We start from the raw sequence: 26,690 nt of genomic DNA, 5'->3' as shown, positions 1-26,690 counted from the left end.
GGCGCCGGTTTCTAGGGAGCTGGGCGCATGCGCCGCGTGAGGGGCCCGGCCGGCGGAAGGAGGCGCTGCTACCGGAGGTCCCGGCGCGCTTGCGCAGTAGCTGAACGCGGGCGTTTCTTTCCTCCCTTTTTTTCGAATTGGTTTTGGGGGTAGATTCGAGTTACAAAATGGCCGCCCGGAGCGTGTTCGGCGCGGTTACTACGGCGGTCTCGGGCTGAACCGGCTCTCTCGCCTCCCTGCCGAACACAGCGTGAGGAGCCCTCCCCCCCGGGATGGTGTTTGAGTCTCTGGGCTTGCCAAGCACCAAGTCCTCTGAGGCCCGCAGGGCAGCACCGGAAGCGGCCGAGCGCGCTCGGCCAGACGACCACCAGCACGCTCCAGACCCCAGCGCCGCCGCGCCCCGGGTTTCGCCGCACCCAAGACCTAGCGAGTGCTGCGGCAGCCGCCGAGGAGGTGAGGGGCGGCGGCTGGCGCAGGAGGGGAAGGCGCTGAGGGCGGGAGCCTGGTGCTGAGAGCCCAGGGCCGGGAGGGCGGGAGCGGGCTCGGGCCTGGGAGGGGAGTGCTAGTGCAGGGCTGGGGACTGGACCCTGGGGAGAGGGGTGAGGGCTCAGGGCCCGGGGACGGCCCCTTGGGGAGGGGTGCGGGGCCGGGGGACGGGCCCCTGGGGAGGGGTGCGGGGCCGGGGGACCAGACCCTGGGGAGGGGCTGGAGGACAGGACACTGGGGAGTGGGGTACAGGGCTAGGGGCCGGGACCCTAGGGAGGGAGCCTGGGTCGGGCGCGCGTGCCGGGCGGGGCGCGCGGGTGGGCAGCGACGGGTGGACGGTGGGGTGGGATGACAGCGGCGACGCAGCGTGGGCTGTTTGTGAAGCGGGCGCTGGGCCTCGCCAGGCTGCGGCGTCCGACTCGAGTGAGGCTCGCCCCTGCGGCCCCGGCGGAGGTAGGGGGCTGGCAGGGCTGTCCTAGCGTGGTGGTCTCCGTTTCCTTCCTAGCGATTCCTCTCGATTCTCCTCTCCCCCTGACCACCCCTCGTCGCTTTTCTCCTGGGCCCATTACCTCTCTGGCCTAGCTTCACTTTCTTACTGCGTTCCCGGGTCATTGATCACCCATTTGCTCGGTTCCATTAAGAAACAGTTTGGAGATTCGGTATTTCTGTCTCCTTAGTTGGCCCGCTTGTTCTCTCCCTTCAACAAGGCACCTCACCATTAAGTATAACGAAATCTGTGTTTTCGTTTTAAGCTGATGTTGACAAGTTGAGCTCCAAGGGCAGAGCTACACCAGATGCCAGAGACCACATAACTATATCAGGCACAAATAATGTTTTTTCCAGTTTGCCTAGACTTTCAGTCTCCTACCACGTTGCTTCATACCTAGAAATCATGTCGAATTTGGTGGTTTTTTACCCACAAGCGCAGACGCTTTTTAAATTCCCTTTTATTGATTGTTTGGTTGAGACTGGGTCTTGCTTTGTCACCAGGCCGAAGTGTAGTAGTAGCTCACTGTAGCCTCAAGCTCCTGGGCTCAAGTGATTCTCCTGCCTCAGCCTTCCAGGTAGCTGGGACCACAGGTGTGCGCCACTACGCCCGGCTAATTTTTTATTTCTATTTATTCATCTAATCTATGTCCATCTGTATTTTTGTAGCGACCAAGTTGGTTTCCGTCTCCTGGCTTCAAGTGATTCTTCCGCCTCCCTTAAGTTCTTCATAATAGTAGCTAGACATAAGGCCAGGTGCCAGGCCTTGTTCAGAATATTTTACAGAGGGTTCCCCCCCGCCCCCCACTTCTAGCATAGAAGTAAAATGTATTGTCTGAAGTGTCATGCTTTGAAATAAAATAGGGATTAGGTAAAATGTTTTTAAAAGTCTGGTTTGTAATCCAAGTTATTCTTCCATGCTACAACTTTTACGTTTTGGAGGAAAAATGGTAGTTTATAGCCTTTGCTTCTAATAACACTTGTTTGTTTAATAATTTATTAAGCCCATCCTCTGCTCCAGGCAGTGTTCTAAGCCAATCTTTGTTTATCTTAACTTTCTTAATACTTCCTGTTCCACAGATGAAGAAACTGAGGCACAAAAATTAAATATAACTTGCCCAAGTTCTCACAGCTAGAAAATGGCAAAACTGGGATGCCAGATCTTTCAGTATTTTTTGAAATACTTTATGCAATACCCCAGCTCATTGATCTAATGATAGACAGGACACCTGCTGTTTGAGCTGGGTGCTGTTGGGACATTTGGAGTATATCTGTAAACAAAACAAAGATCCCTGCCTTTTGGTTATATACTGATTTGGTGAGTGTGTTACGACGTGGAAGCCCCTACATTTATTTAGACTATTTTGCTGTGCCACCTGTCTCTTCATTGTGGGTATGAGTTAGAAGGTAAAATTTTACTGTTACAGTTTTTGTGCATTCAGCTCCATCCCTTTTTTCTCCACAGTTAATTTTCTTTTTTCTTTGTTTTGTTTTGTTTTGTTTTGAGATGGAGTCTTGCTCTGTCACACAGGCTGGAGTGCATTGGCGCGATCTCAGCTCACTGCAACCTCCGCCTCCCGGGTTGAAGAGATTCTCCTGCATCAGCCTCCCGAGTAGCTGGGATTATAGGTGCCACCACCACATCCAGCTGATTTTTGTATTTTTAGTAGAGGTGGGGTTTCACCATGTTGGCCAGGCTGATCTCAAACTCCTGAGCTCAAGTGATCTGTCCGCATTGGCCTCTCAAACTGCTGGGATTACAGGTGTGAGGCACTGCGCCGACCCTACAGTTAATCTTAAATAGCATATGTGACCGTTGGCAACTTCTTACTTCTCCGACCCTCTGGTGGAGATGTTAGTTAATGAGTAGAAAAATTGCCAAAAGGATCTGTATAGAGGGCCGGGCGCGGTGGCTCAAGCCTGTAATCCCAGCACTTTGGGAGGCCGAGACGGGCGGATCATGAGGTCAGGAGATTGAGACCATCCTGGCTAACACGGTGAAACCCTGTCTCTACTAAACAAATACAAAAAACTAGCCGGGCGAGGTGGCGGGTGCCTGTAGTCCCAGCTACTCGGGAGGCTGAGGCAGGAGAACGGCGTAAACCCGGGAGGCGGAGCTTGCAGTTAGCTGAGATCCGGCCACTGCAGTCCAGCCTGGGCGGCAGAGCGAGACTCCGTTTCAAAAAAAAAAAAGAATCCGTATAGAGACCTGGTTTCTGAACAGTAAAGAATTATGTGTATTCCTGTATTTGTTTTTGTTTGTATGACAAAGATTAATGACAAAACCAAGTATTTTTGGCCCGGCATTAAAAAGAGAGGGTTCCCAGCGAATGGAAAGTGTATTCTCATACTTTATGTTTTAGAATCTTGGACTTTAATATCATTTGTAATCAGAAAAATAGCACATACTTATAAAATGTAAAAATCACTAAAATGTAGTACAAACTGACAGCCCCTGTGTAATTACTCAACTGGCCATCAAATTGTAGAGGCCTTTGGAATGCCAGCATTTGCATTTTACTTTTAGATACTAAAGAGTGATGTATCACCTTATATCCCAGTGACTACAAAGTTCTAGGAAGCTTACTCTGGTGTGTTGTGGTGTTGAGGGCAAACAAGAGTGGGGAGAATATCAGGTAGGTTTAACAAGCTTACTCTGGTGTGTTGTGGTGTTGAGGGCAAACAAGAGTGGGGAGAATATCAGGTAGGTTTAACAAGACCTGGCAGGTCCCCAAAACTAATCAGTAAGCTCCTGGGCGAGGTGGGTAGTAGAGGAAATGGAAAGGTTTGTTTGTCCAGCGGGAGAGTTAGTGAAGAAGCCAGCATAACACTCAGAGTGGAGCTCTGGATTGTGGACTTTTTTGTTCTGTTGTTGTTATGATATTAGGATCAGAAAACAAATTGCAAATTTTAAGGGATGGACAGGAGCACCCTTTTTGGATAGGCACCGGAATCCACTGCAGAGTTCATGCTGTTCCCCCAGTCCTGCCCCTTCCACTAATGCCATGGTATTCAAGAGTTAAGCCAATGATTTATTTTTGAAAGGTTATAAGTTCTCAGAATACTAACACATCCATGTTAATCATTTTGAACTTCTAATTGTCTTGGCAATATACAGTTTGAGGCAACGAAATGTTCAGTCTTGGAACCATGTATCTCTGTCGGCTGTAGCCTAAAGAACAATATTCTTGTTGTAAAGGCATTTCCAACCCATTACTTGTATTCTTTTTTTTTTTTTTTTTTAAAACAGTTCATGTGGCTGCAGGCTGGAGTGCAGTGGCGGATCTCAGCTCCTCGGCCTCCGCCTCCCAGGTTTCCTCCATTCTCCTGCCTCAGCCTCCCGAGTAGCTGGGACTACAGGCGCCAGCCACCTCGCCCGGCTAGTTTTTTGTATTTTTTAGTAGAGACGGGGTTTCACGGTGTTCGCCAGGATGGTCTCGATCTCCTGACCTCGTGATCCGCCCGTCTCGGCCTCCCAAAGTGCTGGGATTACAGGCTTGAGCCACCGCGCCCGGCCTCCTTGTATTCTTACTGAAAGATACACTTCTTTAATGCATCATCTTTAAGAAAATTTTAAATATTAAAATTGTTTTCCTTATGGCAAAACTTTATATGCATAGAATAAGTTAGTTAAGGACTTTTTGATCATATATACGTACTTCAGATTCCAGATTTTTAAAAATTGATATTTCATTTTAATTTTTCCAAATGGAGTTGGTTTAGTGTTGTTCAGGAGTGCTGGTGTTCCCTGGGAATCTTCTTTTGCCTCCTGGAAAAAACCTTTATTGATTTGTAACACTGGAGTCTAACAGCACCATTGTGAAGTTCTCATTAAAGCAGTTTCCAGTGGCATCAGAGATGTTTTTATCTCATTTCATGCTAGAGTGAATTTTTTAAATTCTTTGTAAGAATTTATTCTTTTAAAGAAATGAACTCCTTACTTCTGTTTTCTATAACAGGTTCGAAAACATGGCCAAAAGAAATGCTGAGAAGGAACTGACAGATAGGAATTGGGATCAAGAAGATGAAGCTGAAGAGGTAAAAAGTAGCTTCTCTAAGAATGATTTCCTGTTTCTTCTACCTTTTAAATTCATTTTGGGGTTCCTCATGAAGACTTGTGACAGAACTAAAAGACCTTTCTAAGAACATCATGAATGGCAGATGACAAGAAATCACATGACCTGTACTTAGTGTAGCTATTAATTACATTTCTGTGACCTCTAGTTAGTGTAGAAATGTATTAATTACATTTAGATGTGCTTTTCCACTAGTGCCCGCTCCTTAAATATTCTCCTTAGTAGAAGCAGTTTCCTCCTGAGTTTCGTATACTTGAAGCATTCTAAACCCATGGTTTGCAGTAAGCTATTTTAGTCATGATTGAAGGCTGAGGTAGGTTATCTAGTCATGAACTTAGCACACTGCTCAGATGTGAAAGTGGTATGCCATCACCATCTCGGTCTGTGGTACTCCCTTTCCCTAATGCTTCTTGGAGGCCTGCTTTATTTCCTCTTCTTAATGGTAGATCTGAGACCCCTAACAATTGCATTTATAGGAATAGAATTTAGATTGGCCTAGTTCCTTTTCCAGCAAAATAAAAATGGTCTCCCCTGAGGAAATCGGATCATTTTTCCCTCATAAACAATAGGACTGGGCAACATAGAGAGACCCCAGTCTCTATAAAAAAATTTTTTTTTCTTTTTTCTTTTCTTTCTTTCTTTTTTTTTTTTTTTTTTTTTTTTGAGACAGTCTCACTCTGTCACCCAGACTGGAGTACCGTAGCATGACCTCGGCTCACTGCAATTTTTATCTCCCAGGTTCAAGTGATTCTCCTGCCTCAGTGTCCCAAGTAGCTGGGATTATGGATGTGTGCCCCCACACTCAGCTAATTTTTATATTTTTAGTAGAGACAAGGTTTCACCATGTTGGCCAGACTGGTCTCAAACTCCAGACCTCAAGTGATCGGCCTGCCTCGGCCTCCCAAAGTGCTGGGATGACAGGCGCGAGCCACCACGCCTGACCCAAAAATAATTTTTTTTAATTAGCTGAACATGGTGGCCTGAGTGTACAGTCAGAGCAGTTTGGAAAGCTGAGGTTCGAGGGTTGCTTGAGCCCAGCAGTTGAAGGTTGCTGTGACCTATGATTGCACCACTGCACTCCAGCCTGGGCAGCAGGGTGAGACTCTGTCTAAAAAACAGAGTAAAACACAGCTGTACTTACAGGATGTGGGTGAAGGATTACCCAGGTGCAGAGGCAAGAGACTGAAGGCACAAACTGTTTCAGTGTAACAAAGAAAATAGTTAGAATAATTATAATACAAATGAGATATAGAGATGATCGTGGACATTATCAATCATTAGTATAAACATTACTAATCATTAGCTTTTAATATTACTCTTTGTTGTACTACTGATGTGACCAAGCAATAACCGGCAGGTATAGGGTCAGGTGCTGAAGGGACATGGTGAGAAATGACCTAGAAAGCAAGAGGTGAGCCCTCTGTCACGCCCACATAAGGACCGCTTGAGGGCTCCTTGGTCAGGTGGTAACGCCAGTGTCTGGGAAGGCACCCTTTACTTAGCAGACCGGGAAAGGGAGTCTCCTTTCCTTGGAGGAGTCAGGGAACGCTCTGCTCCACCAGCTTCTTGTGGGAGGCTGGATATTATCCAGGCCTGCCCACAGTCATCTGGAGGCCTGTGGTGCTGTGCTTCAGTGGTCACGCTCCTTGTCCACTTTCATGTTCCTCCCGTACTCCTGGTTCCTCTTTGAAGTTCTTAGTAGATAGCAGTAGAAGAAATAGTGAAAGTCTTAAAGTCTTTGATCCTTCTTACAAGTGCATAGAAGAAAACGCTGACGTATGCTGCCTTCCCTCTCTGCTTCGGCTCCCTTTTACCTAAAAGGGAATGGTCCCCTGTCACATGATCACGTGACTTGCTTGAGCTTATCAATCTGGACGACTCATCCTTGTTACGCTGCTCCCTTGTCTTGTATGCAGTAAATATCAGCACGCCCAGCCTTTCAGGGCTACTACCAGTCTAGTGTCTTGGTGGTAAGGGTCCTCCAGGCCCAGCTATTTATCTCTTTGTTTTGTGTCTTTATTTCTTAAAATCTCTTTTTTCCCCCTTCAGGGAGAACACCCACAAAGCACTGCAGGGCTGGACTCTACAATAATACCTTATCAGCAGTGTGTTACCCCCAGGCCAGATGACTAAGGAAATCTGTAACCAAGTTAGCCTTTCAGGTTAACAGCATAGTGCTAAGGAAAAAAAAGAAAAATTTAAAAACTTGCAAGTGTTTCCAGGCTTATTCTTTTTTTTTTTTTGAGACGGAGTCTGGCTCTGTCGCCCAGCCTGGAGTGCAGTGGCCGGATCTCAGCTCACTGCAAGCTCCGCCTCCCGGGTTTATGCCATTCTCCTGCCTCAGCCTCCCGACTAGCTGGGACTACAGGCGCCCGCCACCTCGCCCGACTAGTTTTTTGTATTTTTTTAGTAGAGACAGGGTTTCACCATGTTAGCCAGGATGGTCTCGATCTCCTGACCTCGTGATCCGCCCGTCTCGGCCTCCCAAAGTGCTGGGATTACAGGCTTGAGCCACCGCGCCTGGCCTACCAGGCTTATTCTTAGACTGTCATTTTCCTTCTTTCGGAATCTTTCTGGTACTAGTACTTTTTTTCTCTGCAAGTGTATCGCATCTCATATGTTTATGAATCACAAGGATGTGAATGTTTTGACAGGGTCAAAACTGACTTGGTGCTTTTTAACTAAAATCTTTGGTTATGGGGGTTTTTGGCTTTTTGTTGTTGGTTAAGATCTTAAGCAGTTACATTCTGGGCTATAGTAACATCTAGATTACCATGTAACAATTTGCTTAGACATTAAAATATTGAGGAATGAAAGAGCTCCCATTTGAACATATGCTAATGAAATATATGGAAAGATTACATTTAGTTAAGTCCATTTAACTTGGGGCAAGTGCAGCCAGACGTCCCCTCTATGAGTGTAGGATCCCATTAAGTTTAACATGATCTGAAACAACTATAGGTGAGCATTTTTGCACGGGAAATATTTTATTCCGACCCTACAGGGTAAAAAAAAGGTTATAAACTAAAGCCGAAGATACTCAGCAGATTTCTGATGTGGACATCAGATGTGTGGACATGAGTGCACTTTGAGCACATCTGGAAGAGCAGTGGTTTTCCAGCGAGGTCCTAGGTGCCTCTGTGGCCTTTTGTACGTTGGGCAGGACTCATCTTAAAAATCGTGTGTATGTTATAAATAACAAAATTAATTAATTTTTTTGAGACAGAGTCTTGCTCTGTTGCCCAGGCTGGAGTGCAGTGGCGCTCTCTCGGCTCACTGCAGCCTCTGCCTCCCAGGTTCAAGTGATTCTCCTGCCTCAGCCTCCCGAGTGGCTAGGATTACAGGTGCCCGCCACCAATGTCCAGCTAATTTTTCATTTTTAGTAGCGACAAAGTTTCGCCATGTTGACCAGACTGGTCTCAAACTCCTGACCTGTGGCCTCCCAAAGTGCTAGTATTACAGGCCCTAGCCACTGTGCCTGGCCAAAATTTATTTTTTGAGAGGCCAGGCGCAGTGGCTCAGTTCTAGCTTCTTGTTGTTGAGCATTTTGTCATCTTTTTGGCTTTATCTTACTGCTGTTGAATTTGTATTGTCTTGCAGGTGGGAACATTCTCCGTGGCCAGTGAGGAAGTCTTGAAGAATAGAGCCATAAAGAAAGCAAAGCGCAGAAATGTTGGATTCGAAGTGAGTGCCTCCTTATAGCTCTTGCTATTAAATACTCATTTGATTTCTAAGTTGTACAGCATTCCCTCCGCTGGGAGCAATGATATCAACAAATCCTTTCTTAAAATGCTTATTCTTTAATGTAGATCAGAGGAGATAGAAAAAAATAAGAAACGTAAGGTCTGGACCTTAAAGAGAGCTTATCCAGTGGAGAAAATAAGATAAATACAGACAAATTCAAGTTGAGTGACAATATGGATAAAAAATGGAGAGGAGAAGAAAAACGAGCAAAGCAATACAGAGGTGGGTGAAGTGGCATCAGATTGGAGGAAGAAAGGAAAATGCAAGGATCTTCTGAGAGTCTTGTCTGCTCCCTGGGATCGAGGCCTGGGTAGGAGGAGCCCTTTCACTATACTAGAAGCATTTTAGGTGTGGACTTTCTTTGTAGTATAGTATATTAACATGATTCATTCCTGTGCCAAGAAAGATGAAAGATGAGTTGTAACTCTTAAATTGAAATAATGTGGTGATTATTAAGCAATCACTGCATCTAAGAACTCTGCCCGAGTACATCCTCTCCCTTCAGATACATTCTAGACGCAAGAGTGTGTGGTCTTGGTGGCCTGGACATCTGGTGTTAGGCAGGAGAAGCCACTTTGAACATCCTGGGTGGCAGCTTTGAAATAAACCTACCCTACCCCACATTTTGTGATGTTTAAAACATCAAGAATAGACTGTATTCTTGGGTGTCTCTAATCTGAATATCCAAAGTGCTCCAAGATCTGAAGCTTTTTGAGCACCAACGTGATGCTCCAAGGAGACCGTCATTGGAGGATCTCAGAGAGTCAGGTTAGAGGTGCCGTGCCAGTGAGCATAACGCAGACATCCCGGGAGCAGAAATCTTTCCATTCCTAAGCATTCTCCTTAAGGGACATGAAGCTTATTTCCCTTTTATTTCCAAATAAAAAGGATAGGAAAGGTATATCACTCACACTTTGAGAAGCAATGAAATTAAATTGTTATTACAAAAATATTCATTACATTGCCAAAGTTTTGATTATAAAATTTATTAAGTTTGAAAACATGTGAGGAAGGGAGCCAGGTAGGTGGCAGTGGTGGGGAGACAGTCAGAGGTTTACAACAGCCAGTCACGCAGAGTGTCTCATAAATGATGGTATGTGTTAATGGGAAAACAATTCATATTACAAAGATCAAGTATTCACAATTTTCCTAAAATATATTACTGTATATACTAATATAGTGTGATTCGAGGCAGAGATACATAACCATACATCAAATTGATTCTCAGGTGGTTCTGGGTAGTCTTGAACTTTAGAATGCCGTGGCTAATGTCATAAGTGTGTGCTCTTTCTCTGCTCCATTGCACGCTTCAGATGCATGAGAGGAGCTTCATTTCCTGACGTTGTAAAAGCTCTTTCATGTAGCATTCAGGTTAACAGGGGTTGCACTGCCAAGAAAGGAAGTAGGTACAGAGGAAGCATATCTCAGATCCAAGCTAGAGATTAGGTCTTCTGTTTTGTAATTAATTACTTATATTTTGCTTAAAAATTGTATTTCTGATTTGACAAAAATTACGTGCTTATGGTGTACAACATGGTGTTGTTTTCAAGTGTACGATACATTTCTCCCTGCCTATTGTACAGTAAACCTCTTGAACTTCAGGTGTTTTTATTTTTTTGTTTTTTCTGGTCTGATTTTATGAATTGCCTTGACTGGTGATTAGGTGGTAGATGTAGGTGTTGAGCTGAGTGATGTTTGATGGCTCTTTCACTGAGAAGATACGTGAGGGAAGGGACAGTTTAATTAAGGAGGAAATGGTTGGTCTTGGAAATGTTGTATTTGAAAGGCCTTGGGACACTCAAGTGGAGAGCCCTAGAAGACCACTAGGTAGAGAACAGGAATTAGGGCAAGGATCACAGCTCCGGGAGCTTTCGTCATGTGGGGATTGAAGTCATGGGAGCAGGCGAGAAGAGGCATGCAGGTGGAGGGCCCTACGAGGAAGGAGGAACAACAGCTCACTGCAGAAGCCGAGGGAAGCCATTCTGAAGGAGGGGCAGTCCCCCTGTGGAACCGAAGGAAGGTCAAGAGATAGAAACAGTACAGACCATAATCTACAATTAAGCTGAAGGGACGAGGCAGGGAGAGGGCAGGAGCCCTTGGGCCACTAAGGGAAATTCAATGTAGGTGGATAATAGAAATCCACAGATAATTTTAGCTGTAACTCTTAGCCTGAAGTTTTCATCAGAACTTGTATATTAGGACAATTAAATGTCATGTCACCCACCAGAACGCTGAAATGTGGCTTTTCCTAAATAGTGGATTCAATAGATCTGCTAAGCACTGGAGATACATTGGTGAGTAAAAAAGACCAAAATCTCCTTGCCCTATGGAAGAGAAACAAATAAATGCACAGCATTAATTTTTCCTCTGTAAGTGCCATGGGGAAAAATAAAACCAATGAGGGAAATTGAGGGATGTGGGGCTGTGTCAGTACCCATGCAGCCCACATGGGTATTCCCCCCCCTTTTTTTTTTTGAGACAGGGTCTTTGTCGCCCAGACTGGAGTGCAGTGGCACAATCTTGACTCTGCAACCGCTGCCTCCTGAGCTGAAGCAATTCTCCTGCCTCAGCCTCCTGAGTAGCTGGGACTACAGGCACGCGCCACCACCCCCAGCTAATTTTTGCATTTTTGTAGAGATGGGGTCTCACTCTGTTGCCCAGGGTGGTCTTGAACTCCTGGGCTCAAGTAACCTGACTGCCTCAGCCTCCCAGAGTGCTGGGATTGTAAGTGTGAGCCACACGCCGGCCCCTTGGTGAATATCGTAATCAACTTTTACTCTCATTTTTCTGAATATCTTTTTTTTTGTTTAACTTGTGGTTCTTGAATTTTTGTTATGATTCTAGAGCCAGTTTACTATCAGCAATTTCTAAAATCCCTAGAAAAACCAAGTGACTGTTAAGTTTGTGCAAAATTGAAGGCTCTGAGTTTGTCCATGAATCATTGTTTTAAAATGACAGCTACCAGTTTGGTGTATTTGGAATTTTAAATGACGAAAAATCAAATTTAGAGCAACAGAATCTAAGCTGTATTTGATATGTGCATTAAAACTCATACAAGTTAGAATTTTACATTCTTTGCCTAATTTTATTGCCGTAAATATATCAGTGGTCAGTAAACATCTGAAATTCTGTAGATGAGATCGACACTTTGGTTTTGGAAAAACATGCAATAAAGTTTAGGCTAACTGGCCCATTTAGTAAATGAAGGGGTTCCAGTTTAATTTCTTTTTTTGGTGAAATCATGATTATAATTCACTCATGGAAACTTAAGATTGGTGAACTTTCTTAGGTGTTTGGTCTAAGAAGCAGATCACTTCCTAAAATGTAATCACTTCTTTGAACAACAACAAAAAAGGGCTTCTAAAAATTGTGGTGAGTTTATTTAGCAAAACACTATAAACTGAGGAACCTTTGTCCAAAAGTTCCAGGGGCAGAGAGGAGCTTTAGAATTCATAAGGAATGCCAAACATTTCCAGAGCATTTTAGATTAGAGATGTGAGCAGGCTAGCACAAAGGGAAAAGGCCTACTAGAAAAACCTTGTCAAAACAATCGAGTTTAAGGAAGCAGTGAGGAAAAGGAGAGTAAGAAGTTGTCCCGGGCTGCTCAACTAACAGGAACATGGAGATTTGAGACTTGATCATCTAAGTTTTTGTAGGCTGAAAGTAGATTGCAAGCTACCGATGTTCTTAAGAAATTAGGCAAATGGATATTTTTAGTTAACCTAACTTGATGTTTTTATAATTTCTTTAGGCAGTAAATGGTCTTTGGCTGAGTAGTACATGAAGTATCTTTCACTGGGATTTAGTTTTATTGAGACACTTCAGTAATTCTGAGGCTGGGCAGTGGGCACACAGGTTTATTGCATTAGTCTTTCTTACCTTTTATGTCCTAAAAATACACATATATTTTTTAAATGTCCTTCCTGCCTGTTTCAGGAAGGCAGCTTTGGGTTGCAAAGCCATTCTTCTGAATGGAATCCTCCCATCTCATTTCTTATTTCTGCTTGTGCCAGCAGTTTGCCTTATAATGCTGACTGCATATGGAGTCTAGGTGCTATTTAGCCAAGATGCTATAGTCACTCACTTGCTTATTTGGTAATAGAAAGTATGCTTACCTAATGTGTGCTCCTCCTTCATATTTCAGTCTGACAGTGGAGGAGCCTTTAAAGGTTTTAAAGGTTTGGTTGTACCTTCTGGAGGAGGACGGTTTCCTGGATTTGGTAGTGGCGCTGGAGGGAAGCCTTTGGAAGGACTGTCAAATGGAAACAACATAGCCAGTGCCCCTCCCTTCACCAGTGCGAAGGCAGCGGCAGAGCCCAAGGTAGCCTTTGGTAAGTAGGCTCCCATCCCCCAGCCACCTGTGTAAGTATAATCTATGGAAAATAGCTTTGCAAAGATGTTTTTCTTATACCTACCCTGTGTCTTGGAACTATGTGAGCAAAACTAGGGTAATAATGAAAGAGATGAGACTTAGGGAGGTGTTGGTTATTTACAGAGTAAGTGGGCAGAGCACAGGCTTTTGATCCAAAACATCTCGATTTTGTTCTCAGTTCTGCCAGTTACCAGTTGTGTGACCCTGGCCTCTAAGCCTCAGAATGTTCAATTTTGAAAGGAGAATGACCCTCAGAATTGATGTAGAGTCAAGAGAGAAAAGAAAATGCTATGTAGACCCTTTGTGTGCAAGGGCTTTCTGTGTGCCTCACACCAAAGCAGCTACTGGGAACTCAGATGAGGTTCTCCGTGACTAGGGTCCCTCCCACGCTAGATTGGTTTGGGTATGGGATGTGTTGATTGCCTGATCCTGTTTTGAGGGAATTAGTCAAAAACTCTTGGAATTAGCAACATGGGTTAAAAGCTTGGAAATGATCCTGACTGGTTGGTTGTAGTTAGCTGATGATTCTGAAAGTGTGTACTGTTTGATTTTAATTTGGCAGAATGTGTAGTGTGATTTAAAGTAAGCGCTCTCTGTTAAGATTTTTTTTTTTTTTTCTGAGTTAGAGTCTTGCTCTGTCACCAGGCTGGAGTGCAGTGGCACGACCTCTGCTCACTGCAGCCTCTGTCTCTGGGTTTAAGCGATTCTCCTGCCTGGCCTCCCGAGTTGCTGGGACTATAGGCGCACGCCACCACGCCTAGCTAATTTTTGTAATTTTAGTAGAGACGGGGTTTCACCATGTTGGCCAGGATGGTCTCGATCTCTTGACCTCGTGATCCACCTGCCTTGGCCTCCTAAAGTGCTGGGATTACAGCTGTGAGCCGCTGCGCCCAGCCTCTGTAAAGATTTCTAACTACGGCCATCCCCTAGTATCCTGGGGACTGGTTTCAGCACCCCCTCGGATGTTCAAGTCCCATAGTCAGACCAACATAACTCTTAGATAGGAAACGTGAGTGTTTGTATCCACTAGTCCTCATCCCCAGAGTACTGCATTGAGACAGGGTCTTGCCGTGTCACCCAGGCTGGAGTGTATCGGTGTGATCTTGGCTCACTGCAGCCACAACCTCCGGAGCTCAAGTGATCCTCCCCCATCAGCCTCCCCAGTAGCTGGGACTATAAGTGCACACCACCACACCCAGCTAATTTTTGCATTTTTTGTAGAGATGGGGTTTTGCCATGTTGCCCAGGCTGGTCTCAAACTCCTGAGCTCAAGCGATTTGCCCGCCTCAGCCTCCCAAAGTGTTGGGATTATATGCATGAGCCACCGCACCTGGCTGAGGACTGCATTTCACACGTGTGGAACCTGCAGGTACAGAGGGGCGACTATACTTTAATACTATTCATTCCAAGAACCTTGGGTATTAAGTGTTAATGCTGACCTGCTATTCTGACAGTGCTGTTTGAAATAGGCATCCTTTTGTCTACAGCCACACCACCCTGGACATGCCTGATCTCATCTCAAATAGGTGTCCTTTTGAAGGAAAAGATTATTTTTAAAATGTGTAGAACAAGCATATGGTGGTTAGTGTTCTTATATAAACTTTGACTTGATCTTTATTCATCGGTTTTACTGATAACCAGTTACTAAATACTACTCCTTGAACACATACTTCTTGAGCTGTCACAAAAATAGGATACAGTAGGCCAGGCACAGTGGCTCACGCCTATAATCCCAGCACTTTGGGAGGCCAAGGCAGGCGGATCTCAAGGTCAGGAGTTCAAGACCAGCCTGGCCAACATGGTGAAACCCCGTCTCTACTAAAATACAAAAATTAGCCAGATGTGGTGGTGGGCGCCTGTAATCCCAGCTACTCAGGAGGTTGTGGCAGGAGAACCACTTGAACCCGGGAGGCGGAGGTTGCAGTGAGCCAAGATCATGCCACGGCACTCCAGCCTGGGTGACAGAACAAGACTGTCTCGGTGGAGGGGGAGATACAGTCAAAGCAGGAAGTGTAAAGGCAGAGTGGCATAAAAATCTAGATGACTTAATCAAATTAGTCTAAATAAATGGTTTAATTATTAACTTTCTATAGGTTCTCTTGCTGCAAATGGCCCTACCGCCTTGGTTGATAAAAAAGTTTCAAATCCCAAAACTAACGGGGACAGTCAGCAGCCCTCCTCCTCTGGCCTTGCTTCCAGTAAAGCTTGTGTCGGAAATGCCTATCACAAGCAGTTGGCCGCCTTGAACTGCTCCGTGCGGGATTGGATAGTGAAGCACGTGAATACAAACCCCCTCTGTGATCTGACACCTATCTTTAAAGACTACGAGAAATATTTAGCAAACATTGAACAGCAACACGGGAATGGTGGCAGGAATTCTGAAAGTGAATCTAACAAAACGGCGGCTGAAACACAGTCTCCTTCCCTTTTCGGCTCAACAAAGTTACAGCAAGAGTCAACGTTTTTGTTTCACGGCAACAAAACTGAAGATACACCTGACAAGAAGGTGGAGGCTGCATCTGAAAAGAAAACGGACCCGTCACTAGGAGCGACAAGTGCCTCGTTTAATTTCGGCAAGAAAGTTGATAGCTCTGTTTTGGGCTCATTGAGCTCTGTCCCCCTGACTGGATTTTCATTTTCCCCTGGAACCTCCAGTTTATTTGGCAAAGATACCACCCAGAGTAAACCAGTCTCTTCACCATTTCCCACTAAACCATTGGAGGGCCAAGTGGAAGGTGACAGTGGTGAACGCAAAGGTAAGTACCAGCTTTGGCATTGGGTGAGGTTTGCATGAGATTTGTGTCTTGGGAAACACGGAGACTTTGACTCCGAATGGGTCTGGATCCACATTGAGACGCTGTTGTCCTCTCCATGTGTGGCCCTGGGCAGAGCTAACCGGCTTCTCTGAGTTTCCAATTCCTTCTTTATAAAAGAGTAAGACCTCTTTTGTAGGGTTGTTTATAAGGATTAAAAATAAAATGAATTTGGAAACACCTGACTTTGAAACGTCTCAAACACACGTGGCTTAGCATATAAAAAAGAAGTGAATTAAAGACGTTTTTTGAGAATTGTGTTTTGGAAAAAGTTCACCAAGTTCATCATGAATGTCCCCTGAATTGATTTGTACTTAGGAGATTTGACTGTAAATAAAGTCATGTGGCAAAACAGTACTTGACTATACATTAAAAATGTAGACTTTTCATAGCCATAGAGAACAAATCAACAGTGTTTTCCTCTTGTGGGTTTGGAGGCACCTCCTTTCCAGAGGACAGCAGTGGTGTCTAAGTGATGTCTCCTGTATGTAGCATCAGTACCCTAGACCAGGCAAAAGGTCTGGGCCTTAGTCTGGGCCCTCCACTCCCTCTGTTGTTAGCTTAAAAAGTGGGGTGATGTCATAATGCCACTTCCTCACATGGTGATTGTGAACAAATGATGTCTGTGAAGATGCCTACTTGTAAGCAGTTAAAAATGAGGCCAGGTGAGGTGGCCCACGCCTATAATCCCAGGACTTTGGGAGGCTGAAGTGGAATGCTCACCTGAGGCCAGGAGTTTGAGACCAGCCTGGGCAACATAGCAAGACCCCATCTCTACAAAAATTTTAAAAAATTACCCAGGCCAGGTGGTGGGTGCCTGTAGTCACAGCTGCTCAAGAGGCTGAGGGGAGTATTTCGAGCTCAGAAGTTCATGGTTGCAGTGAACCATGGATGCATCACTGCACTCCAACCTGGGCAACACAGACCTTGCCTCAACAAAAGAAAAAGTGTACTTTTCAGACATACGAACATACTGATCCTTAGAATTACGGTTTTCTAGCAGGAGGCTAGACTTCCATTGCTGTTTTGCCTTGCCCTACTTTCAAGTCTATCCTCAGGCATGGGCCCTTTGGGCACAGGGTGAAATAAAGGTCTCCCCTTTTTATTTCTTCTCTGCTTCCCATAACTAAAACAAATGGGGAGTCTTTCCTGAGGCAGGCACTGGGACACAGTGACGCTGGATTTGAATCGAGTCCCAGTGGATGCAGGATGCCCCTCAGTGAGCGCCTGTTCCTTGCCCTTGGTTATCAGTGTACGCATCAGGAGACCGGGGAGATTGGAGTGATGAGATGGATAGTCACGTGGGGATTGGAGTGATGAGATGACTAGTCACGTGACCAGGGAGATTGGAGTGATGCGATGGCTAGTCACGTGACGGGGGAGACTGGAGTGATGAGATGGATAGTCATGTGACCGGGGAGATTGGAGTGGTGAGATGGGTAGTCACGTGGCCGGGGAGATTGGAGTGATGAGATGGGTAGTCATGTGACCAGGGAGATTGGAGTGATGCGATGACTAGTCACATGACCGGGGAGATTGGCGTGATGAGATGGCTAGTCATGTGACTGGGGAGATTGGAGTGATGACTAGTCACATGACCAGCGAGATTGGAGTGATGCGATGGATAGTCATGTGACCGGGGAGATTGGAGTGGTGAGATGGGTCGTCGTGTGACCCATCATCTGAGCACCAGAGTTGTTTTTCTTAGAATTGCTTTTTAGTGAGTTTTTATGCAACTGCCGTTCTCTTTAAGAGGATCCTTTTATATATGTGTTTTTTTATTTTTTTGAGACAAGGTCTTGCTCTGTCACCCAGGCTAGAGTGCAGTGACGCAGTCACAGCTCACTGCAGTCTCTACCTTCTGGACTCGAGCAATCCTCCCACTTCAGTCTGCCATGTAGCTGGGTCCACAGGCATGCACTGCCACACCTGGTTAACTTTATTTCTTGTAGAGATTGGGGGGGGTCTCACCATGTTGACCGGGCTGGTCTCAAACTCCTGGGCTCAAGTGATCTTCCTGCTTTGGCCCTGCAGTGTGCTGGGATTACAGGCGTGAGCCACTGTACCCGGCCTAATACATGTGTTTAAATAGTGTCTTGTTTAAATAATGGCCTAGGTCTCCCATGTTTGGGAGACCCCATTAGTGGGGATACCTTTGATACCAGAGCAGTGACCCATGTGGCAATTCAGACAAACACTGGGGTTTTGGAATGATTTCTCCGACAACTTGCCCCCTTGTAAAAAAAAAAAAAAAAAAAGTATTTTTCTATCTTTGGCCATTACTGATACTTGTTGTGGATATGGTCACAGGAATATTCAGGGGTGAAGGTGTTAAAAACTCATCTGAGATGTAATTTTCCAGTGGGTAATTTGAATATAGAGTGATGATTATTTTTCTGTCATAAGCATGGAGATTTTTCCATTCTAAGGTTTTCTATATATTGGAAATTATTTAGAATTAAGAGGTATGTTCCCATTAGAAAGGATTCTTGTTTTTCACAAAATAGTTAAAATCCAGCAGGCACTCCCTTCTGGCATCCCCCTGCGTTATGTCTCTCAGTTTACTTGGAGTGCTCAGGTGGATGTTTAGGGTGTTATATAACAAAACTCTGTCACTTTTTTAAACTCTGGATTGGAATCTTACTGAATTATTGTCTTTTTTATAAAAGGTGGAGATGAAGAAGAGAATGATGAGCCACCCAAAGTAGTAGTTACCGAAGTAAAAGAAGATGATGCTTTTTACTCCAAAAAGTAAGACTCACCAGAGCCTGCGGGTGCATGTGTTTTAGAGACATGGTAGCATGCTTCAGACCGGAGAATGTCCTTACAGACTTGACTGAGGGTCAAGCTTTGCCTGCTCTCAAGTGGAACAGGAAAGAATTCTTGGCCAGTTTATTTTAAAAACCAGTTCTAGGAATGTCCTGGTGGGCAGGTCTCACTCTTTTCTGTCACTTTAGCTCTTTTAAAGTGCTTTAGAGACAGGCTCTTCTATGATCTTCCCAATCCCATCCCGTCCCATTCCCTCTTCTCTCCCTGTGTCTTTCTCCCTCCCCTTCCTTCTCCCCCAACAAAGAAATCGCGGAGTAAGTCACTGATTTCAGGTTTGGCTTCACTTACTTTACCCTGGAAGTATCTCTGATCCCTTCCAGGAGATTTGGTTGGCCTTTCTGGATTTTCTCATAGTCAAAAAGTTATGCACAGTAACCGTCCCTTCCTGTTTAGGACCTATAAAAATTTTCATCTTCCTTTCAATTAAATGAGATTAGTTTTTACAAAGATATTTGCTGAAAAAACACTTGTGCCATTTCAGAAACTTTCAAGATGTGTTTTTGTAATGCAGAAGTTTCAGAATAATGAGCGAGCAGCTCTCCATGTAACAGGTCACCACATCCTGGGGATTCCCAGGTGTTTCAAGAACTTGTAAAAGAGGCCAGCAGTTTCTTCTGTGTGTGTTTTAAATTTCACTACTCACATGACATAAAGGAGTGACCCAACTTTAAGATTTTTAATTAGAATCAAATGAGGCCAGGCATGGTGGCTCATACCTGTAATCCCAGCACTTTGGGAGGCTGAGACGGGCAGATCACCTGAGGTCAGGAGTTCCAGACCAACCTGGCCAACATGGTGAAACCCCGTCTCTACTAAAGGTATGAAAATTAGCCGGATGTGGTGGCACACGCCTATAATCCCAGGTGTTTGGGAGGCTGAGGCACGAGAATTGCTTGAACCCTGAGAAACAGAGGTTGCAGTGAGCCAAGATCATGCCACTGCACTCCAGCCTGGACCACAGAGTAAGACTCTGTCTCTAAATAAATACATAAATGAGCCATGGTTTTGTATTATTAATAACCTCAGGAGATGTATAGCATAGGAGGCTGGGAAGATATTTGATTACTTTGTTATTAGTTAGACCCTACCCAAGCATGTTTTCCAAATTTATTTAAAAATGTTGGGCAAAAACTGAAGGAGCCTTGAGGAGAATTTTTAAAATAAGAAATAGGCCAAAAAAAAGGGAGAGGTGGGCGAGATGCAGGACAGAGCCTTTGTCCTTTATTTGCGGCTGTCTGTAGAGGACCAGATCAGCTCTCTTGAGCTCAGGGCCAAAGGAGCAGAATAGGGAGGGAGGGGTGTTGAGCCCTGCTTTTGACTGACTTGAGAACACAGTTTCATAAAGTGTTATAAAAAGTTTCATGGGGCCCATTGTTTAATTTGAAAAAATGGGGAGGGGGTTTTAAAATCTCTAAGCAGATTTTCTTATTCTGGTTTTTGCTCAGGCTCCTTTTGGATCGTTTAAAGATTTGTCCTGAAACTTCCTGTACTCTCATTTAATACAGATTTTCCACCCAAGTGTGAAGAGTGCTTGTTAGAAAACTGTGACTTGATTCGTCTCTGAATGCTTGATGGCACCTATTTTTCTTCTCCATAGGTGTAAACTATTTTACAAGAAAGACAATGAGTTTAAAGAGAAAGGCATAGGTACTCTGCATTTAAAACCTACTGCGAATCAGAAGACACAGCTTTTGGTGCGGGCAGACACCAATTTAGGTGGGTACCTTTTTTTCACTTGGCGCAAAATCATCATCATCACATAGTATATAAAAGCCTTTGCCCTGCTGATTCAAGGTTATTAGTACGTTTTTAAACAGAGCGCATTCAGGCCAAATTCATCCTGTATTTACTTATTTCTAGTTTTGAGTCCCAGGATAATAGTGTGTAAGGAAACATAGATGTGTTAGAAACTGTAAACAAAATGGTTTTTCATTTTCCTTTGTGTTAGAAATGTGACTAAGAAGCTAGAGATTAGACCGTTTAATAAACACCCAAAGGAAATTAACCTTTTAAAGGAATCCTTTTTATATAGCAAGTGATCACTAACTGATCGCTGTCCACCCTCAGTTCACCCTGGAAAGAGTCCACTGCAAGGAGCCTAGCACCCGGAGGAGGAGGAGGACGGGCAGGCTGCGGTGGAGTGGGCGGTAGGGGTAGAGAACAGGGGGCTGTGCTGCAGAAAGAAACTCCAGGGAGGCGCTTTTCTTTCCCGTAGGCTTGACTAGTGAGTAATAACATTACGGTCGTGTCACTCTTGCCCAGGGAGCTGTGCCGGCCTCTGTGACAGAGGTGTCCTTTGGTCATGTGGTGCAGTGAAGATTCTGTTGTGCCACCGTGTTCTTCCTTCAGTGCAAAAACGGACAGTTGAGAGGGCTGATGGTTCTGAGCCAGGCTGTTGGCTCAGTGAGAAACGCTGTGTGGTTGCGGAGACCCGGGCTGGAGCGAGGGCCGAAGGCCACTCCTCACAGTGAGGGCAAGTCCTCCCCGAGGCCTCCCAGTTCTCAGGGAACCAGTCCTGATTTTGAGCCATTCCTGTTGGCTCCCCATGTTAGATCCATTAAGTATAAGTTATTTCAGTGTTTAATGTTTAGCATGTTACAGACTCGTTTGGTGGAGCTGTAGCTTCTATAATTTTGATGGGTTTGGTTTTGTTTGAATGCAGGCAACATATTGCTGAATGTTCTGATTCCGCCCAATATGCCATGTACGCGAACAGGGAAAAATAACGTTCTTATCGTCTGTGTTCCAAATCCACCAATCGACGAGAAGAATGCCACCATGCCAGTCACCATGCTGATTCGGGTAAAAACCAGCGAGGATGCAGATGAGTTGCACAAAATTTTACTGGAGAAAAAGGATGCCTGAACGTGCGAAGTCGGCTGCGGAATTATTGCCAAGTTGCTGCTTCTCCCACCGCCCCTTAAACTTAGTCAGTTTTCTTCTCTTCTTTGACATTCTAAGAACTTAGATAACTTAAAACTTTTGTGAGGAAGATTAATGTGGCCAATAAAACCTTTAAATGTTAAGTGTCAGGAAACCGCACTCTCCCTTCTTAAGAACTGCCTAAAGTCTAAAATACATTCGAATGCAATTTTTGGAAGATTTTTTAATGTTCGTTTGTTTATTAAACTAACCCTAAGTGATTTCTTCAAGGACCGCAATCAGGGTATCGATTCGCTTTCCCAAAGGCTCTTCCAACCCGTGGGTTTTGGGGTCCACCGCCACCACCAGAGAGGCTTTTGAACAGGTGCCTGGCTACGTTCAGAAGAAAGCTGGCTTGTGTGCTTCTCTCCGGTGGGCTCAGCCGACGTGTGAGACTCATTCTGTTACCAAATGAACTGGGCTGCCACGCTGTGACAGGTGTTTGTCCTCTGCTTTATTTTTATTTTGAAGCTAAAATGTGAGTACTAAGTGTTCACCTCAGCATACGAATCATTGGCCTGTAACCCTGTGGGCTGCTTCACGAGAATTCAGGACCTGCATTTTCATTTTAAAAGGAAATGAACAGCTTGTGAAGGATTTTTTTGGCTTTGTAGTTTCTATTCATGAGGTAGTGTTAACTTCTTTATCCCCCTAAAGACAAAATTAAGATAACGGGGGATTGCCAGGAATGGGTTTAAAAGCACAAGTTTGGTAGCTTATCATCTATACCATGGACGGTGAACCCTTTTATGAAATGAAAGTCAAACGAGACCATCCTAGAAAAAGAAGATGCTCATAGGCATTTGTACCATAATCAACCCCATGCATAATGAAAACTATGACCAAGTGACGTGCCTGGGAGCTTTGACACATGAGCCATTTGAATTCACTAGGAAACATGTAATAAGGTAATGGAAGAGAAAATCGTGTGTAAATTTTGCCTTTAACTTTAGACAGCAGTATATTATACATTTGATATCTGAAATACCTTTACTTTTTTAAGAATAAGGTTCCATATGTCTGTTTGGCAGGGAGCCATGGTTATGCTCACGAATATCGACGTCACTTCTCCAGAGTTGTCAGGTAACTAACACGAGCATTCTTTGAAGACTCTGGGCACAGGAATGAGATGCAGAATTGAATGTTTAAATTTCCACTTTGATTCCTCATGAATCGTTTGAGACTAGTGCCAGCTGATCTTGTGTACAGGCTCAGGGTCGGTGCCGTAAGGGCTCACGTGTGTGTGTTCTGATCTTCGGTGCTTTGCGCATTCGCATGTAGAAGAGAGTAGTCAGAATAATTGTGGATGGCACAAGTGGCTTTTTTAAAACTACAATCTTTAAGTGTAAAGTTTGGGGCCGGGAGCAATTTTATGATCAAATATGATGAACTCCTAGGTACCTGAGGTGTGATTGGGTCAACGCTGTCACGAGGTTCCTGAGGTGTGACTGGGCCAGCGCTGTCATGAGGTTCTTGCTCTACTTTTAGTGTTCTGATTCCACCGGGAGACTCTGGCCTAGTGTGTGGCCTTGCATGAATCCGTGCAGAGAGGTGTGCTTGTACTGTTATAGGGTGCTGTCAGACATAGCTATAGTAGGCACCTAGGAAGTGGCCATTATTTTTACATTGACTTTTTAGAATTGAGAATGCATGTGAGTTTTTGTTGCCGATGATTTATAGTAAGCAAGTGGTTGATGCTGTTAATACCGGCCCTGCCCGATTGACATTAGGTTTATTCAACTTTTAAAAAGATGAAGAACTAATAAGGGGAACAAATTTAAGTTTGTTGCAACTTAGCCACATGTGCTTCCCTGGTACCAGCTGGAATCAAGCTCGCAGGCATCTTTCGGACACTTAAGTGTATATGACGCAGTACTTTGCTAGCGTCTGCGCGTGTATGGAAAGTCTACAAAAAATGGCATGAAAAGATCATGATTGGATTATCTTTTAAACCTGCCCCTTCTGTAAAAAATAGTTTATATATTTTTAAATTAGTGGGTATGTGTGGCTTTCTTTTTTCCTAACATTCCCAGCAAATTTTTGCTGCTAAGACTATCACTGTTAAAGTGAAAATTACAGGGAAAATGTGACACGTCTACCATAAAACTTAGAATGGGGGATTTTCTTAAAATCACTCTTGTATGCTTTAGGAACTGGTTGGTCTCCACTTTGATTATTGGTGTAAAGAGCCCGAGTATACGTGGATTTGACTGTGAAATGTAACTCCTTGTCTTTTATTTGGGGCACGGGGCCCCCGGAGGGCTTACCTGTTTTCCCCACTATGTTAACAGGTAATTCTGATTTATGCGTCTAGTTTGACTTATTTTTAACAAAATATTAGCAATTATGCTTTAAAATGTTTAATGTGGACTGAAATTTTCGTCTTTTGAGAATCTATGAAGTGTATCATATACGTGGCCTAAAGCAAGGTGTGTATTTTGTTATTCTAAAATTGTTTTGCATCTTGGCAAATACTAAGTATCCCAGTGGCCTTTTGTTTTAAAACCTGTGTATCCATCTCATCCTTTTGCGCATTCCTAGTAAGCAAAAAATTTGTTATGCCATCTTCATTATTCGAATTACAGACTTAAAATATGTCCAGTTTTTAAAGAAGTTTAGATTATGTTTTCCATGGAAGGACAAGTCTGACTGTTCATGGACTGATTTTCTTTAAGAGGATTATTATATTTTACAATTTCAATTCTAGATTACAATTTTGTATATGCTGCATGCCAAAAAAAAAAAAAAAAAGGAGAGAGAAAACTACCTTTTCTGGTGTAGAGGGGAAGAAAAACTAATATTCTACCTTACTAGTAGAGTTCAAAACAAGTTTTCACTGAGAGCCTTTTCAGTAAAAGTTAAACAAGTTTGTTTTTTGAGCATTTGTCAGTTATTCTGTTTCAGAAGAGTCAAAATTCAAGCACGATGTATTTTGAAGGCTTTGCAAACTCCTAAACCCCTGATGAGTCCTCTCATTCTGGAAGTGGGAATTTGAGTAGATACTGGTTTGTCCCGTAGTATGGTAGATGATGGGGAGGTCTTTTCCAATCAGGCATTCGGAACACAGGCCACTGTATGTTCTCAGCCAGTAACAATCATCCTGAGGACGAAGGACTCTCCGTTTGATGCAGACACAATTGTAATGGAGATGTAAACTTCTTAGCAATCAGATGGATAAATTGTTTGCTTTTTACTTTAAATAGGAAATTGTTTTCTAAAACTAAAATACTTGAATTGTCAGACAATATAATCTCAGCTTGTTAGTTTTGAATGCTCCCATCGAGGAAGTGTAACAATCCATGAAATGTGAATAAATGAAAAGTAAACAAAATCCCAGTGTATGGCAGTCTTATGTTCGTCTGTGATGCACTTGGCATTAATACAAGTCAGACCTGAGGAAAAGAATCACGCAGAAGCTGCAACCACAAAGTTCTTGAACAACAGGAGGGTCGGCTTGGAGGTGAGTGAGAGACCAATTTATTACCAGACTCCTGGCTGGGGGTTGAGACTACTTTTAAACCATTCAGACCAAGGGTTCCTGTCGGATTAAAATCTTAACAGATTGGAATGGGAACAATTGATCCCTAATGGGCTAGTGTGCAAAGCATTGGCTAGCTGCTTTATATGTATTACCTTGGTTAGTCCTCAGAGCAAACCTTTGAGACATATTTTTAACCTTTCCTACGTTACTCAGCATTTATTTGGTTTATAAGGGGTATTTTCTGGTTTAAAAAAATAGTACTGCAAAGACTTGTTATTCATCAAAGTATTTTCCTGAACTGTTAACATCTAATAGAAACTAAATGACACTAAGAATGTTATCTCAAGAGGAAGATGGTGCCTAAACCACAGAAGCCCTGTACAGATACTCAGCTGCATGGCTGGGCTAGAACCTGGGTTCTCAAAGTGGTTTTGGGACTGCCACATAGGAACTTGATAGAAATGCAAGCCCGGACAGGCGCGGTGGCTCACGCCTGTAATCCTAACACTTTGGGAGGCCGAGGTGGGTGGATCGCTTGAGCCCAGGAGTTCAAGATCAGCCTGTGCAACTGTTGGGAAAAGGGCTTGTGGGTGCCTGTATAAACTGACCATAAAAATACGGGACATTAAGTTGTGGAAAGTCACAAGAGGCCTGTGAGGAGGAAAGCCTATTTGCCATCATGTTCCCATGCTTAGAGTGAGACCCGCTCTCCTATCTGTAAACGCTGTGTTCAAGGAGAAAGACACTCCTTTGAAGCACTGGAATGTGGACAGACATGCAGGCTCCTAGTAAGCCGCTCCCACTAGCTACTCTCCGATAAGTTAAAGATACGCTGTTTGAGCACAAAGGAGATTCATTTAAACCGCTATTGCTGTAGATTACGCCTGTGACGCACTGCACCCTTTCACTGTTCCGCCCTCAACATCTGCTTCTGTAATTGTACTCAATAAATACTGTAGAGACCAGAGCTCTGAGCCTTTTGCAGCCTCCACATTTTGCAACTGGCCCCCTGGCTCCACCTTTACTCTTAGCCTGTCTCTTCTCAATCCTTTGTCGCCAACAGACTTCGGGTACCCTGTGGGTGGTGCTGAGGCTGGTCCCCAACATGCAACATAGCAAAACCCTGGCTCTACAAAGAATACAAAATGTAACCAGGCACGATGGCACGCACCTGTTGTCCCAGCTACGTGGGTGGCTGAGGTGGGAGGATGGCTTGATCCCAGGAGGTGGAGGCTCCAGGGAGCCGGCAGTGATCATGCCACTGCACTGCACTCCAGCCTGGGTGACAAAGCAAGACCCTATCTCAAAAAAAAAAAAAAAAAAAAAGCAAACCCGTCTGGGCAAGGTAGCTCATGCCTGTAATTGCAGCACTTTGGGAGGCTGAGGTGGGAAGCTTGCTTGAGCCCAGGAGTTAGAGACCAGCCTGGGCAACACAGCAAGACCCTGTCTCTAAAAAAAAAAAAAAAAAAAAAAAAATTTTT

The 26,690-nt window shown here is 44.2% G+C and overlaps 1 protein-coding gene across 2 annotated transcripts; it reads left to right on the top strand.

Moving 5' to 3' along the window:
• On the top strand, positions 1-25,059 carry NUP50 (nucleoporin 50). 2 transcript variants are annotated; one of them, XM_003905691.4, is made up of 8 exons: positions 1-453; positions 4,932-5,010; positions 8,649-8,732; positions 12,937-13,123; positions 15,258-15,920; positions 18,647-18,728; positions 20,404-20,522; positions 21,469-25,059. In XM_003905691.4, the coding sequence occupies exons 2-8, from the start codon at positions 4,942-4,944 to the stop codon at positions 21,669-21,671; spliced, it is 1,407 nt and encodes a 468-aa protein (XP_003905740.1). In that variant the 5' UTR covers positions 1-453; positions 4,932-4,941; the 3' UTR covers positions 21,672-25,059. The 2 variants fall into 2 exon arrangements, with proteins under 2 accessions (XP_003905740.1, XP_009215752.1); XM_009217488.3 differs by lacking the exon at positions 1-453 and adding an exon at positions 811-939.
• Positions 25,060-26,690: the final 1,631 nt, after the last annotated feature.

The sequence above is a fragment of the Papio anubis genome, chromosome 16, assembly GCF_008728515.1.
Source record: "Papio anubis isolate 15944 chromosome 16, Panubis1.0, whole genome shotgun sequence".
In the NCBI taxonomy this organism is placed as follows: Eukaryota; Metazoa; Chordata; class Mammalia; order Primates; family Cercopithecidae; genus Papio; species Papio anubis.
Note: the sequence above shows the minus strand (reverse complement) of the source record. Positions and strands in the feature narration are given on the sequence as shown.